The 15,757-nt window shown below is 46.2% G+C and overlaps 2 protein-coding genes across 2 annotated transcripts in view; one reads left to right on the forward strand and one right to left on the reverse strand.

The window, feature by feature from the left end:
• NPPA (natriuretic peptide A) lies at positions 1 to 646 on the forward strand. The gene is made up of 2 exons (XM_043993851.1): positions 1 to 119; positions 260 to 646. Exons 1-2 carry the CDS (start codon positions 9 to 11, stop codon positions 644 to 646), a joined length of 498 nt encoding a protein of 165 aa, XP_043849786.1. The 5' UTR covers positions 1 to 8.
• Positions 647 to 4,138: 3,492 nt separating this feature from the next.
• Positions 4,139 to 15,757, reverse strand: part of CLCN6 (chloride voltage-gated channel 6) — a 36,000-nt gene continuing 24,381 nt past the window's right edge. Inside the window, exons 14-23 of the mRNA XM_043994846.1 lie at positions 15,262 to 15,388; positions 14,950 to 15,103; positions 14,658 to 14,817; positions 14,467 to 14,573; positions 12,672 to 12,858; positions 12,022 to 12,179; positions 11,629 to 11,785; positions 10,353 to 10,460; positions 9,814 to 9,939; positions 4,139 to 7,455 (exon numbers count right to left, since the gene is read on the reverse strand). Coding sequence (XP_043850781.1) covers positions 7,375 to 7,455; positions 9,814 to 9,939; positions 10,353 to 10,460; positions 11,629 to 11,785; positions 12,022 to 12,179; positions 12,672 to 12,858; positions 14,467 to 14,573; positions 14,658 to 14,817; positions 14,950 to 15,103; positions 15,262 to 15,388 — 1,365 coding nt within the window. The 3' untranslated portion in view covers positions 4,139 to 7,374. The remainder of the gene's footprint in view (positions 7,456 to 9,813; positions 9,940 to 10,352; positions 10,461 to 11,628; positions 11,786 to 12,021; positions 12,180 to 12,671; positions 12,859 to 14,466; positions 14,574 to 14,657; positions 14,818 to 14,949; positions 15,104 to 15,261; positions 15,389 to 15,757) is intronic.

Below are 15,757 nucleotides of genomic sequence, written 5' to 3' on the forward strand. Positions count from 1 at the left end.
ATCACAGCATGGGCTCCTTCACTACCATCTCCATCAGCATCCTCCTCCTTCTGACTTTGCAGCTTCAAGGTCGAACCAAAGCCAATCCCGTGTCCAATAATGACCTGGCGGATTTCAAGGTAGGACCTGAGGGAGACTGGTCAGGGATGACAGCCAGTAGGGGAGGTATTTTGGTACGGTGTTCATTTTTGGGTCACTTTTCCCCAATGTAGTGGAACTCATAAACTCCTTTTCTTTCTGTCTCCCTTTTTGTCTTTAGAATTTGTTGGACCGCCTGGAGGACAAGATACCTTTAGAAGATGAGGTCATGCCCTCACAAGGACTTAATGAGCAGAATGATGAGGCTGGGGAAGCACTTAGCCCCCTCTCTTCCTGGAGTGGGGAAGTCAGCCCAGTCCAACGGGAGGGAGCCTTCAACCGGGGCACTTGGGAGCAATCTGAGAGATCTGCCCTCCTGAAGAATAAGCTTCGGGCACTCTTGACTTCCCCTCGAAGTCTGAGAAGGTCCTCCAGCTGCTTTGGGGGCAGACTTGACAGAATAGGAGCCCAAAGTGGACTTGGCTGCAACAGTTTTAGGGTAAGGAGATCTGGGAATGGGAATAGGAATGGGATAGGGAGAAAAGAGACATATATATGGCCTTGCTAAAATTCAAGCAGAGGTTGAGGGGCTCACTATCAAGTGAAATCCTCAACAGATGCATGGACTAGATTCTTGCTCCCTTTGAAATAAATGATTCTCACCTTTGGGATTATCTGTAACTACAGTATATTTAGGAAGCTAGAAAAATCATGCTTGATTCTCCAACGAGGTGAGCATCACTAGATGTACTAGGGAATTAAAACTTTCCCAGGACCAAATTGTTTTATAATGTGAATGACTTCAATTTATTTTCCTCTCCAAAGTTATAAGATTGAAGGATCAAATAGAATGGGTTGTCGTGGTTGTTGTTTGTTCTTGGTCTCTGAAAAGGACCAATGGCGTCATGATGTTGGAATAAAATAGTGGATGATGGGTGACATCTCCACTTTTGAGTGAATTGGGTTTAAGTGAAGCAAAGTTGCACAAAGTCTTCAGCCTTACTCTTTCTTTCAGAGTCATAAAAGTCCACAATAGAATAGACTAGATAAAGATTTCTTTAATCACCCTTTATCGTTTGAACTGTTCTGGAAGTCCAGAGAACCATTTTAATATGCTAGAGGAAAATAGTTTAAGGGATCATGGATAAAGGGTTCTTTGCCCATTTTGGGCATGTCATATATTTCAATCTCATGCTAGTTTCTCTAGGTCATCTAGCTGGGATATTGCTAACCAAACATGTCTATCCTCTCTTTATAGTTCTGAAGATACTGTACGAAGAGGAAAACGTGTGCTGGACCCAGTCAGACCCACATAAGCTTCAAATCCTTTGGGACTTTGGCTTTATTTTGTCCATTTTTTTTGTCAGAAAATTGGGCTTTGAATGTGCTCCTTGTTCAAGCTAAAGCTTTCTTTGTTCATTTCACAAATATAATTTTGAATGTAGACAAAATGCTGTGATGGTGGCTTTTGCACCTTCGTTAAATCTAAATTTAAATCCTAAGCAGTTCAAGGATGAATAAACTTCAGCACCGTGGACAGAAACAATCTCGGGCTGGTGTGATTCTTTGTTTCCTAGGGGGAGGGAGTGGGGGGATTGAGGTCTACTCCAATTACTCTGTCAGGTAGCACAATTTCTTTAAAGAACAAAACAAATCAATCAGCCAAGGAGTCGCATATCTATGGAGGCTAGGAAAAACATAATAGCTATTTGTTTAGACTGATTCGAGCTCACTTTTTCTCCAGTTGCAGCCAATGTATTTCATATTTAACATTGTGTGGTTTTTGCCTTTCCATGCAATTCTTCTCTATCCATTATTTTATTTTATTTTTTACATACGAGGTTTAGAACACACGTTTCAAACGAGGCAATGCTGGGAGCCAAATAAACATCAGGCAGGCTTCATGGAAACTCACTGCTGGGGCTGGTCTGGCTTGACAACTATTTTCAGTTATTGAATAGAACTAGAGTTGAGGGCAGAATAAAAGAATAAAAACGTGTTTCATTTGGGTGTTCTGATCGAGTTGTAAATGAAGCTTTAAAAGGGCTTAATAACCTCTTGGATTTTAACACCTAAACTTTAAAATATAATCAACATTCCCTTAACAAGGGATCTCACATGGCTGAATTAATTATTCCACTCTATGAGTTTGCAGCATACCCTTGAGGAAGGTGCAACTCTATTATGCCTTTATTGCCCCATGCCCATAAATTGCCCATGTCCTTGTAAAATAACTGAATTTCTCTGGCAGCAGACATTGGCTGGAGACATGTATTAGCACCCTTATTTTTAGGGAAGTTCAGAAATTTGGAGGTGAAGGAAATACAGTAGCCATTTGTCTCCTTCAGTGCTAGATGGAAGTGAAAGACAGGACATGGGATAGTGAGTTATCTTATCCATTTCATCTGGGACAGTAGGTAGAAATCATGAGCATTTATCACTAAGAGTTCCCTCAAACTCATTATTGAATAGGGCACTGACTAGGACAGTTGGAGGCTTACCACCTCCCAGGGATGCCAATGCTACCCAGCTAGGAAAAGCACCTTTGCCATAAAGTAGAAAAAGATCCTGTCTGAAAGTAAGGAAGGACTTTTAGGGTAATAAAACCCTTGAACAGCTATGGAGAGGAGGTGGTAGGGTTTCCACCCTCGTCATGGATGACTTAGGCATGCACATACCCAAAGAGTCAGCCAGGTGACCACTTCCTTGGCCTTGGGGAAGTGACAAAGTATTTTCCATGAAATGAGGTGGTTAGTTACACACCATGATCCCTAATGTCCTTTCCAGCTCCCTATTCCTCTATCTCCTGATGTCCTTTGCTGATCTTGTTTTGTCACCTCAGGTTTATAGGCCATGAGTTCTGAAGACCATAACCTCTCTCATAACTCACCTAGTTTTTCAGAGACCAGCAGTGATAGCAAAGCAAATGTATTCATCTTTTTTTTTTTTTTTTTTGCAGGGCAATGAGGGTTAAGTGACTTGCCCAGGGTCACACAGCTAGTAAGTGTTAAGTATCTGAGGCCGGATTTGAACTCAGGTCCTCCTGAATCCAGGGCCGGTGCTTTAACCACTGCACCATCTAGCTGCCCCCAAATGTATTCATCTTAAAATGTCTATGTGTACTTCCATAATTAAGTCTGCCAGAATAAATCCTGGTGTACAATTCTAGGGACTAAATGAAATACACTTACACCCATACTCAGCCTACCTTTCTTAGGCCTTTTGTTTTTGTTTTCATAGGGATACATGGGGGAAATCCTTGAACCTTTTTGGCTACTGAAAGACAGTTGGATTCTTTGAGGCTCCTGACATAGAAAGCCTAACCCAGAGGGGCTGGCCAAGTGGAACACACTTGTGAATACACTATAGAATATTGCAACTGTAGGACAAGTAAAATCAATGTGTTCTTCTGACTTTGGTCACAAGAAACTCAGTCATCACCATGTCCCAGACCTTATGGTCTCAGTCAGTAGGAAGAAGCTGGAAGTAAGTAGCCAAAGGCTACAAAAACTTCAGGAATGAGATGAAACAGCTGGCCTCTTGAAACTGATCCTCGACTCTGAGTAAAACCTGAAGAGAGCTTCTGGGGCCCAGGATACTTCTGGCAGAATTTCAGGTCTACATGATGCCACTTTGATGATTGATTCTTTTGGGAAAGGCAAACAAGGTCATCTTTTGCCTCCATTCTTATCTAGTCTTTAACTGCTCAATGGGTGTTGTCTCAGACAAACTGAGACTTGGGAAAGACCTGACCTTAAAAAGGCCACATCGCCAAAACAACAACAACAGCAAAACAAAGAATAAAAAGGCCATGGTCTCCCCTGGCACCCAGGGCTATCACCAGTCATCCTGGCTTGTGTCTTGGCACTAGAGGAGTGAGGCTGATGCCTTTGCACAGTTCTGCTTCATTTAAATCCAATCCACTTGCAAGTCAAGACACCCTCCTGATGTCATTGGTCCTCTGAGAACGAAGGACAAACAACAACAAAACTAGATGCATAATTTTTATGTATTGACTACAAAGGAAAAAGATAATTAGAAAGCATCACAGAAACTGGAGTGAAGGACAGACAAGGACATTTTATTTTCAGACATGTTATGGTTACAATAAGGACTTCCAAGTGACAAAAGTTCAAATAAAAATATTTTTTGTACAAATTAAAAAAAATACTATATATACACAATGGAATAAGGTTACATTATTTTTATAAACAAACAGTGCAAACAGAAAAAAATGTTACCATTGAAATGACTGTTGCAAGGCAATACTGCACATTAACACTGCACAGGTTCTCAGGAGGGCCCCAGGAGCCCTTTCCCCAAGACCATCCCATCAGTGGGCGCACATCATTGCTTAGATCTGCATCAGAACAGCATCACAGACAGCAATATCCAGAAACACAATCTCATTTCGCTATCACCTCTAAGTCAGAAACTGTTAGTTAAAATAAGCAAGTGATCTAATTAGGTCATCATCGGGGCTTCATTATTTGTCTTCCTCCCACATCCAGTGAGAGAAAACCTTGGAGGTGGGGAATCCTGGAATGTCGGGTTGGGGATAAAAGCCAAAGGAAATCCTCTTACACTGCAGTGCTCATGTTAAGGGACCAGCCCACATAGCCGGTAGTGCCGGAAGGCTGTGCTCAAGGTGTCAAATGCTGGTTTCTTCCACAGAACAGATGCCTGGTGGTGACTTGCAGCAGTGAAATCCACATTCCCTCTTTTGTAGGTGGAGAAGCTGTCGCCTGCAGGCCTTCAAAAAGGGGCTTATCCAAAGACACAAAGTCAGGAATCGGAATGTGGGGCCCGAGAGCTCTGGGCCACTCATTGTCTGGTGTCCTCCATTAAGGATGACCTGGGCTGCTCTGGTCTTGGCTGGTTCAGATGGCCCTGGTCCCATCATTTGCTTCTAGGCCATGTGATTGCACATTCCTGGTGATGTGTGATCCCGTGATCTGACAGTCTGTGCAATGGGATGGAAAGTGCCAGTATGGTTGCATTGGAGTAGCCTCAAAGCAAAGCCCTATGGATTTGCCGTCCAGATGAGAAGACAGACTTAAAGGAGAACCTGCCACTTTAGTTGTGAGAGGGAGATGGGAGGAAAAACGTGAGGGTACCAACTCCTGTCCAAGAGAGTGCTCCTCTCCTGGGCTGTGCAGTCCTTCTAGTGCAATAGGTTTCCAAAGCTCTTGGTAAATCTTAATGAGGTTTTTTTTAATAAAGAAAAAAATGAAAAAAGAAAATGAAAAATCATTATGCTACTGCGGCATTTGGACTCTTTCACAGGTTAAAACGGTGCTGGCCACAGCAGTCATCTGAATTCACAATCAGACAGAGATACCCAATTTAAAGGGATCTGGTGTTTTGGTCCTAGACATTTCCTGGAAGATGGAGAATTTCTTCTCCACCATGTCCAGAAAAACTGAGCAATTTAGAAACAAGCTACAGTAATTTTGGTCAAAGTGATAAAGAACCTTGGGTAGCGTGAATCTAAGGCAGATGCACAAGATTCACAAGAGCACCTTGCTCTTTAGGGAAATTCACTTTCAAATGTGTTGATTATAAGAAATGAGCTACAAGCCAGGACTGACCCCACTTCACAAACTGGAGCGTCAGACCTTTGGGACATCAGCCCAAGCCTCCACAGGAGTGATGGAGGAAGATGGGAGCTGAAGCAAGCCCTCAGCTTACTTTCAAGGAAGGAGGAAAGAACTAAAATACCGGAGCATGCCGGTCATACCTTGGGTCAAAGGGAACATAAGCATCGGGTGGGCCGATGGATCTGGAAGAGAAGGCTGGCAAGGCAGCAGCAGAGGGAAATGAGAAGTCCTGGTCACCAATGCCTGATTTCACTCAGACAGGGAGCTACTCCAATGGAACTGGAAGAAGTGTGTAACAGCCACCAGAGGAGATGAGGTTGCAAAGCCTCTACAGAGGAGAAGCTAAAGTCTATGCACTATCAAGAAGGGAGAGAAGTCTGGGTGACTTTTACCTGCGCAGCCAGCAGAACTCGGGGGCAAAGTGAGGACCACGGAGCCTGTGTGAGCGTGGCTCAGGAGGATGCAGCTGGGGCACACCCGATGCAGAGGCCCTCAGCCCTCAGTGGGAGGGGGACAGCCCCATGGTGGAAGAGGAGGATGGGGAGGGTCTGTCTCACCTTTCATTTCTCTCACTCAAGACACTCAAGACTCAGTCAGGAGATTAAGCTCTAGCCCGGGTAAGTAGTTTCTGCCCTCGTGAAAAACCCTACCTAATTTCTGACTGAAGTGAGACAATCTAACCCAAGGGTGCCCTGATCTTAGGTAACTTTGGGTGATGCTAAATTCCTTTGGGCTGCTTCACCAAGAAATCTGATGGAGCTAAAGATGCTTTTGCTTAGTTATCTTTGGAGAGGAAACAGGGTCTGAGAGAATCCCATCTACTAGCTTCACATAGTCAAGACAAGACTAAATCGAAGGAGGACCAAAGGCAACTGGCAAGGTGGGGGGTGACGGGGTACTGTAAGGTGGGTGGCAGGAAGCAGCTCTGTCCCTGACTGCCTCCCTGCTGAAGGTGTGCACACACTGACATCCTCACTGTGAGACTAAACCCTTTCTAACACCAGGACGAAGATTCTAACCACTGAGCTTCTGGAGAGTGCCAGCAACAAACGCAAGCCCAGGGGCCACCATTGGAATGTCAGCTGGCCCCAAGAAAGCATGAACGTGGTCTTTAAAAATGAAAGAGAAGACGGCCAGGTGAAGAATCACATACTGAGAAGGAGTTTCTGTAAGGTTCTCACTTCCTCAAATGAGTAATTCATTTGATTTTCTAGCTGGCAGTAGGACAGTGCCTGCCAAAGCCGAGATCCCCTGGCCTCGACTAAGGCATCGGCTGCAGAAGGGAAGCAGCAATGAGGAGTGCACAGGATGAAATGCTCCGAGCATCCCCCTGCAGAGGGTAGGACGTGGCTCGGCAGGGATCGGTCTGAACCTCCGGTGCCCAGGCAGAGCTGAAGGAAGAGCTGGGGGCTGTGCAAATATCTGATGGCAAGGAGGAAAGCAAGAGAGGCAGGAGAAGATACCAGCCAGGGGAAGTCTCTCTGCTATGCAGCACCTCTGCTGTTTTCTACAGCCCCTCACATCTCTGACCAACAAAACGTTAGACGATTCCGGCGTGCACGTGAGTGAAACCACCTGGTGCATCCTCTGCGCCCTGGGAGAGCAGAGGTCCAGGGCAGAATGTCGATGAGTCACCCCATGGCTCTCTCCAGGAGAGGAGGGGCTGCTTTGTGGTTGGGGGGTGAGTTGCTGGGGGTCAGATGGTCTGATAGTGCTGTCTTAGTCTTCCTTGGAGAAATTCATAGGTCAGGTTGTGCCTGGTAATGATCCCAACAATCTGGAAAGGAGGCAAAAAAGACCAAAAGTCATGGTGAGGAACTCACAGGTAAGATGTGCAAACATGGCACCGGATCGCCCCTCCAGAATAATTTGGGGAAGATAAAGCTGCTGCCACTGTTAACCCTAATGCTGATTACAGCAGCACACACTCACTTTGCATTTTACAATTTCCAATGTCATGCATCCTCTCATGTGATCCCTAACCCGGAGACAATGAAATGCTTTTTTATATAATAACAATAACATCAGGCTAATGCACGTGCATAACCTACATCTCATTGCTTATTGTCTCCAGGAAGGGAAGGAGGGAGGGATAGAATCTGGAACTCAAAACTTAAAAAAAAAAACCAGCAAATGTTTAAAAATGGTTTTAAACATGTAATTGGGGGGGAAAGAAAAAATATTTAAAAAAAAGAAATACTCATTCCAGGAAAGGTCCAGTTTCTAGATAGAGAGATCAGAGAAAAACCTATACATCTTTTGGTCCCCCTAGTAGATGTTTAATAAATGTTTATTGACTGAGTAGATTTCCAATAGCTCAACTGGTAGCCAGGAGTGATGAACATCCCCTGCCCTACATCGACCCAATTCTAGCTGGTTTTTACTACCTGCAGTTATATTCTGGACAGCTCCATTTCCCACCTTCTATCACCGAACCCATGTGAGCAGAGCTGCCAACCAACAGAATGCCTTGATATTAAGAGATCATGCCCAATGGCCGGCCAGCAACAAGGACAGTTGGGTGCACCTCTGAGAAGTGCCAGAGCATCAGAGAGGGGATTCTCCCATTCAAATGGATGTGCAGGCTAGGAGACAGTTGTGGGGCAAGGATTATAATCGAGAAGCAGTGTGGGCCAACAAAGAGTAAGTGACAAGCGAGCCTGAAAGAAGACAAGATAAAAGGCCCAAAGTGTCCCTAGTCAATGGGGAACAAGATTTTCACTCGGGAAATGGCTCTTGTGGCCCCGACCTGGCTGCCGCTTGTGTGAAGCTGGGGACGCCTGCTGGCCACATGTGGTAAGGTTGGTCGATGCAGGCTGCCCTAGGTGTTTCCGCTGGCTGTCCAGCAGAGAGCCCTTCCTGTCTCTTGCCCCTTTCCCTTCAATGCATCCTTCATACCTCAGTCTGACTGAGCTTCCATACAGAGAGGTCTGCTTAGGTCACTGATCTGATCACGAATCTCTAGTGGCTGCAGCTCGTGTCTGCAGCCTCATATCCCAGTGTCCCTGCACCCTCCTGCCCAACCATACCGTCCTCCTAGGCCCAGTGCCCTCCTACTGCTCCAGGGGTAAAACACAGGGGTCTGGGGCCATCCACAGCTCTGTATGCCCTGGCCCCTGGCCACCATCTCCCTCTCTGCCACCCTGTGCAGTCCAGCCTTTCCTCACACGTCCCAACTCCAGGCCTCCCCTGTTTGCCCCCACGCCTTCCTCCTCCTCACTGCTGCCTCTCAGAACCCCTGGTTGGAGCACCCCCTCCAAATCAGGCCTTTCCTGACCTGTCTCACTTCTCTTTCAACACAATTATCTTGTATCGATCTCGTATGGACTTATTTACGTACATGGTATTTCATTCTGTCTTTATGCTGTGTCTAGCAAAATGCCCAGGCTGCAGTAGAAGCTTAAACACTTGCTGACTTATGGGCCTCTCAATGCGCCTTCTAGTTTCCCACCTCCATGCTCATGCCCCTGCCTCTGCCTCCTTGGCCTTGTGAGTTCTGACCCCAAGGCCATACCCTGCAAGAAAGTCAGGAGTGACTGTTCAGCAAGTGAATGCCACGGACCATTGGTGGTGTCGCTGCTGTTACCCCAGGGAGGGTGCAGAGCACAGAACAGTCACAGGTCACAGGAATCAGTCCCATCTGTCCCCTGACCACAGGTATTCATTCCGTCCTATCAAAAACTCGAGGCTCAGGTGGCATGTCACATCGTGGAGAAAACTGCCAGAGCCCATGACTCGCCCATCAGTGCCATGAGGTCCTGTTTGTAACACAAGTTAATCTGAGTGCCTGTGTGCGTCCCGAGTGCCCAGACCTCAGGGTCTGCCCTCTCAGCCTAATTTCTGCACAGGGAACAGTGGCCTCAGTGGCAGAGCCCAAGTTATGGACAGGCAGCTTTGAGCTGCTCTGATATTCTCTCGGCAATGGCCATGCCCTCACCCAGCGCTCCTGAACTCACATCCTGCTTTGTTATACACCCTCTAATGCACTTATCATGGATGACCATCGTAGATTACATTATCCTCCCCCCACAAAGACAGGGCCCACAACCATTCTGTATGTATCTTGTACGAAGGAAAGCTTCAATCCACGAGCTCCCTCTCCCTGGCTCAGAACACAGGAGTCATGAGGACTCACCTCTCCCACCGCGTTCACCACTGGCAAGTGTCTGAGGCCCATTGTTCTAAATAGATTGAAGACTTGTGAGACGTGCGTATTGGGTGAGACTGTAAATGGTGATGGATTCATGTATGGGGTAACATCCTGAGGAACAAAAGTGTACACAGATTACCACAGGTACGTTCTGCTACTGGCCCCAAACGGAAAAAAGGCCCTAAAGTGTAGAGGAGACAAAGGGGGCTAGTCCTAGAATCCCAAAGCCCTGGGCTAGGGCCCAACCTTTAGCACATGTGAGTCCTGTGACCACCGATAAGTCACTTCACTTCTTAGCCTGCTAAGGACCTCTAAGGTGAAGCTGATGTGTTTCAAGGCAGGGATGAAATCCCATATCTGGACCCCTCCCTCCAAACCAGGCACCAACACACCTAAGAGACCCCCCATCAAGAAGCAGTGCCCGAGACCGACTCATTCTAGTTGAGTCCTCCCTCTGATGCCAATCTCGTCTCTCCTCCAAATCCCCCTCCTTGGGGGAGTCCTGAAGAGATGCCCTTTCTTACCACAATCATCCTGGGGTTCAGCAGGGTCAAATCCAGGTCGTGGATGTCCGGATAGCGGGGATAATCCTCGGCCATCTCAGCATAAGAGAGCCGAGGCTGGCTGGCACTCTGCAGTTCAAAGCAGGACAGTGCTACATCAAACAACTCCCTCTAAAGAGGCTCACCCCACTGATGATGCCATATCTCACATTACTATGCCACAACTCCATCCCACTAACTTGAGACATTGAAAAAAAGTCTTCCTCAGCACATCACTGTCAACTTCCAACATGGCTTCCATCCCATGACTCCCCGGCCAGAGAACCTGGATGACTTGCAGTGCACGTCCATCTTGCTATGAAAGGTCCCGTGTTCCAATAAGGAGCATCTTACTCACCCAACCTATCTCTTACTACACTAGGTGGCAAGAGTACCTTGGGAAGGAGGCTGGCTTTGGAGGATGGCACTTGGGCTCGGGTCCTGGCTCTGTCATTTCCTAACCCTCTGATCTTACCACCCCCCCTTTCCTTGATGGGCCTTAGTTTCCTCATCTACAAAGTGGCATCGGGGGCGTGGGGGGGGGAGGGGAGACAAGCTGGGGCCGGGGGTCTCTAAGGCCCCACCCAGCTCCAAATCGATGCTCCTTCTCCTCCACACATACACGTGATGAAGTTCTAAACTAACAGTTACTCTGCATTGTGAGAGACATAAAAGCTAGGAATCTGGCCTGATATCATTAATGTGTGTCTCCCCACACCGACTCTGAAGCTCTGTGAGCTGAAGAGAAAAATCCTGGTGTGGACCTAGAGCCAGACCCCAGAAGCAAGAGATTGCGGAGCTGAGTCTGCAGGAGGAACCCTCGGGCCCTGCCTTCATACAATGCATACCAAGGGTTTCTGGAAGTGCTTACAGCAGGGCAATGTGCAGGAGGCCTTGGGGGAGCGGGGGAGGGAGTTACACTGACCAGCTCTCCATGCCCACTGGAGAAAAGCTCCCTACCAGAACACTGGGGCTTCTTTTGAAAAAGCTAATGTAAGGGAATCCCTTCATACTAGAAATCCAAGGGCAGACATTGTCATTAAAAAAGAAAAATCCCAACAGCACAAGCCCAGAGACCTCCAAGAAGACCCAAAGAGCACACCGGGAGGAAGTGTGGGCCTCAAAGCCCACACATCAAGGAAGGAACGTGATAAAACCCCAGTCACTGATGATCCACCTCTTCCCTCCTGGGGAGCGCACTCACATCCCCTCTCACCCCTATTTAACCATCAGAATGCCAGAATCCATTATGACTCACCGACTGACTTTCAGAATAACAAACCCCTCGGACCAGCAAAGTGACGAGTTGTGATCGAAGTATCAGGCCATGAAAGGTCAAAGGGCGGAAGCGTTCTTCCATGGTCCAGTCTTCACTGGGAGATTGGTCAGGGTAGAGGTTGGGGTAGGGCGTGTATCTGTTATACAAAAATCAAACAGTAAACACTTCGGGTTTACCCTAACCTCCAGAGAACCCAGCAGTCATTTCATAGCATCAGCAAAAAGGGAGCTTTCTATGTCCCTGAAGACAACTCGTCGCTTCATTTGCGAGAATAGGGATGAAGCCACCTGCAGAAAGAACAGCCGAGCAGCTGCCAGCAGATGGGGAAGACGGTCTGGCTCGTCGTCCCCCAGAGCCTGCTGGGAATCTCACCTCCTCTCCAGCATCTGCTGCAGGAGGTCCTCCTTCTCTGCTGGCTCCTCTGTGGCTATGTGCTCGTCGCACATGTTACGAAGCTCACTCGATGGGTAGGATTTCATGGACTGGCTCCTCTTGCGCTGCTCACCAGCCCTTGTGAGAATGCTGGATTTCTGGGAAGGGAAGGATTACACCCTGTCTCTCTTGGCCAAACCTCCACAGCACTCAGCTTTGGATGGGAACTCGGGTAGAAAGAGGCAGTCCTTTGGCATCACCAGAGAAGAAAGGGGGACCCTCCTGGTGGTGTCCTGGTGTGTGATTAAGGCTTAGAAAATCACCCCTGCAGACGTAGAGAGTGCTCACGGTAGTGAACAGATTACGAGTCATAAAGGTTGGCTTCGTTTATTTTCCTATGTGTAGACTTTCTGGGGGTAAAAGTTTTCAGATCCAATTTTGGGGGTGAAATAGTCATGATTTTATACTTCTTCTCCCATTGCTATAACAAAGTTTTCTTCTCTTCAGTGGGAGAGAGATTTCATGCCAATGAAATCACAGATTGCTGAAGTACACAGACATATACAGCATACAACTTCCAAAAGCAGTTTGAGGGACAAGTGGCCCAATTTTTCTCTTCCCTTTTCCTAACACAAACCTGTTCTTCTTACCTTGAATTTTATGTTGTTACTGATCAGCTGGTTTCCTTTCATGAACTCCTTCTCATTGCCCCGATTCTCCGTCACCACAGGGAATGCGTGGTGGACTGTGGTTCGAAGGATGCTGACCAAAGACTGGATGCGAGTATGTGGGTACACGTACGTCAGGTTAGGCTCCATGATGTCGCTAGCTCTCAGCCTGGGAAGGTATAGACATGCAACCTCATTAGAGAGGCTGCATTTCTAAAAGGAGACTGAGCCTTACAGGGCACTAAACAACTTCCCACCAGGGTTAATTTCAACATTCATTAGGGTCATCTTGTAGATGACCCTGAGCCTCGATTCTTCTTTTGTTAAAAATCTCACTGATACATCATCTCTCCCAGCTCCATGTATGGCTATCTGCCGGAGCTGTCCTAAACATAAGTTTATGGGCTGGATTACCAGTCTGCTACACAGTCTTCTTGCTAGCAATGCAGCATTTTAATATGCATATGTGCAAATTCTGTAAAATGGACTGGTTTTATCTGCATGCACATCATGTAATCAAAGTTAAAAACTAGTTGTTCCCCTAGACAGAAAGCCCCCAAATGCTGTTTCATAAACGGTTTTCTGAACTTTGTACAATACTTTGATAGACTTTTGATGACTGAAAACAAATTCCTAAACTCTGACAAGCTGGCCACTAATTTCTGTAGTTGAAATGTTTTTTTGTGTGTGTTTATAAACTAAGTTAGACTTCCTCCTGTCAATAACCCCTCCAGGCCATGGTCCTAGGAATAGGGTCTCTCAATCACAGAAGATGAAGTTTTATAACTTTTGTTTCTTACCACTTTCCTTCCTCTAAAGAACAGAACAATTCACAGTTCCATCAGCTAACAGTATATTTTGTTTCTCCATAGGCCCAGCAAAATGGAATTTTACCATTTTTAGTTCTTTGCCAACTTAAGGGGAAAAAGATGGTCATTCAAAATTGTCTTAATTTTAATTTCTCTGATTATAAGCAAAGTTTGAACAATTTTTTAGCTTGCTGAATTTCCTTTTTTAAGAGCTGCCTATCATATTATTTGTCCACTTATCTATTGGCAAGGGATGTTATTCTTATAAATTTCTGTCAATTCCTCCTTGGTTCTAAATGTCAGATTTTCATCAGACATATTTAAGGAAAACATTTTCCCAATCTTTTTCTTTCCCTTTTATTCTGGAAGCATTGTTTTTTGTTGGGCATAGATTTCATTACTTTGTTTCCTGTAACTTCTCCTATTTATTCAATATTCTCTTCTCCACAACTAGTACAGATAAAATCATTTCACCTTATAATTTATTTACTTTTTTGATGTGTCTAAAAGAGTCACCATTTTAAACTAAGGATACATCAAGTCTGAACAATCACGGCTGGGAAATTTTTGGTGTTGCTACACAAACCTAAGAATACACTGGGCTATCAAAGTTTCTGTGCTGTCTTTGTAATTATGCTTTCTTTCTTTCTTTCTTTCTTTTTTTTGCAGGGCAATGAGGGTTAAGTGACTTGCCCAGGGTCACACAGCTAGTAAATGTCAAGTGTCTAAGGTCAGATTTGAACTCAGGTCCTTCTGACTCCAGGGCTAGTGCTTTATCCACTGAGTCACCTAGCTATCCCCTAATTAAGCTTTTTTTTTTTAAACAACTTATTTTCCTATTCCATTTTCAGGATGTTCTAAACCCACAAGTCTTTCCCATATGCCCAGATGTTACTCCATCCTCAACCCTTTGATCTGAGGAATTTTCTACTCAAAAACTTTGGGATAAGATAGAAACATCAGCTCACTTATCCATTTCCACTTCTGTCTCCCACTCAAGAAGCGGCACCCCTCGCAGTCCTATATGTATGTCGTAAATGCCTTTGTTGAAGAAGTCCCCAGTCCACTTGGCCACCTGCAACACAAAACAAGGACTAGAGAGAATCCAGGCAGAAAGTAAACTAACCCCTTAACTAGGAAGAGGAGAGGAGGTATTTACCATCAAGGTGATCATAATGGGAAGCCCGTAAGTGATCTCATTGGTGGACTCTATCAGGATGACTGTAAGGCTGATGGTCATTCGGACTACACCACCCAAGAAAGCTGCAGCACCAATCAAGGCAAAGGTCCCTGAATAGATGTGGCCCAGTCCAATGTAGCTGGTTAGGAATGAGGTCAGACACATGAATTAGGACTGTGTGGTTGCTGGGGCAGGGAGCAGGGGAAGATATACATTCTATTCTCTAACACATCCATGCACATGCACGTGCATGCACGTGCACACAGAGCACCTTTTCAGAACGTTGGCCACTAAGCGTCCAAAAGCAGCTCCACAGAGCAGGGAGGGCACGAAGAGGCCACTTGGAACCGACATGCCATAGGTCCAACAGGAGAGTGAGAAGTAGAGAATAAAGAACAAGGCCAGCGTGATGGGGCTGAAAGTGCCTGTAAGACAAAAGAGCAAGCGCTGCCTCCTCTCGGTATCTCAAGGACCTTATTCTGGGCAGTTCACAAGTCGTGCCTCTCCCATGGAGCAGCCCAGCTTGGTACAGGCTCTTCAGCCTGGGGTGGGGGTGAATGATGGGCTGGCCCTGGACACTCACCATCCTGGTGAAAGAGCTGCAGGATGGCAGATTCTTGGGGATTGAAGAATAGTGTCGCCATATCATTGTAGGTCTCATTGGGGCAAAAGAAAGTTTTGATGCTCGAGTTCACGTCTTCTGAAGTAACCTGATGTGGTAAAAACCGGAAGTTTTAGCTGGATCATGTGAGAGTTGAGCGCATGCTACTGAAGCGGCTTTTGAAGGACCTCCCTTTTGGGGAGGAGTCTGCAACGAACTTCCAGCAGCCAGCTTAAAACTGAGGGAGGAACGGAAGTTCTCTCTCTCTCTCTCTCTCTCTCTCTCTCTCTCTCTCTGGCTTTTCAGCTTAGCCATGGCGGTGCACACGTTTGGTGTTCGGCTCTGGTTCTCCGCCTGGCGGGCAGTTTGGGATTTGGTGAGTTTTATAAAGGAATATAGACTAAGCTTAGATCTAACTAAGATTATTCATTTATATTTCTACTTTCCTATTTCCCTAACTGGTATCACCTTTTGTGAT

The sequence above is a fragment of the Dromiciops gliroides genome, chromosome 3, assembly GCF_019393635.1.
Source record: "Dromiciops gliroides isolate mDroGli1 chromosome 3, mDroGli1.pri, whole genome shotgun sequence".
Lineage (NCBI taxonomy): Eukaryota > Metazoa > Chordata > Mammalia > Microbiotheria > Microbiotheriidae > Dromiciops > Dromiciops gliroides.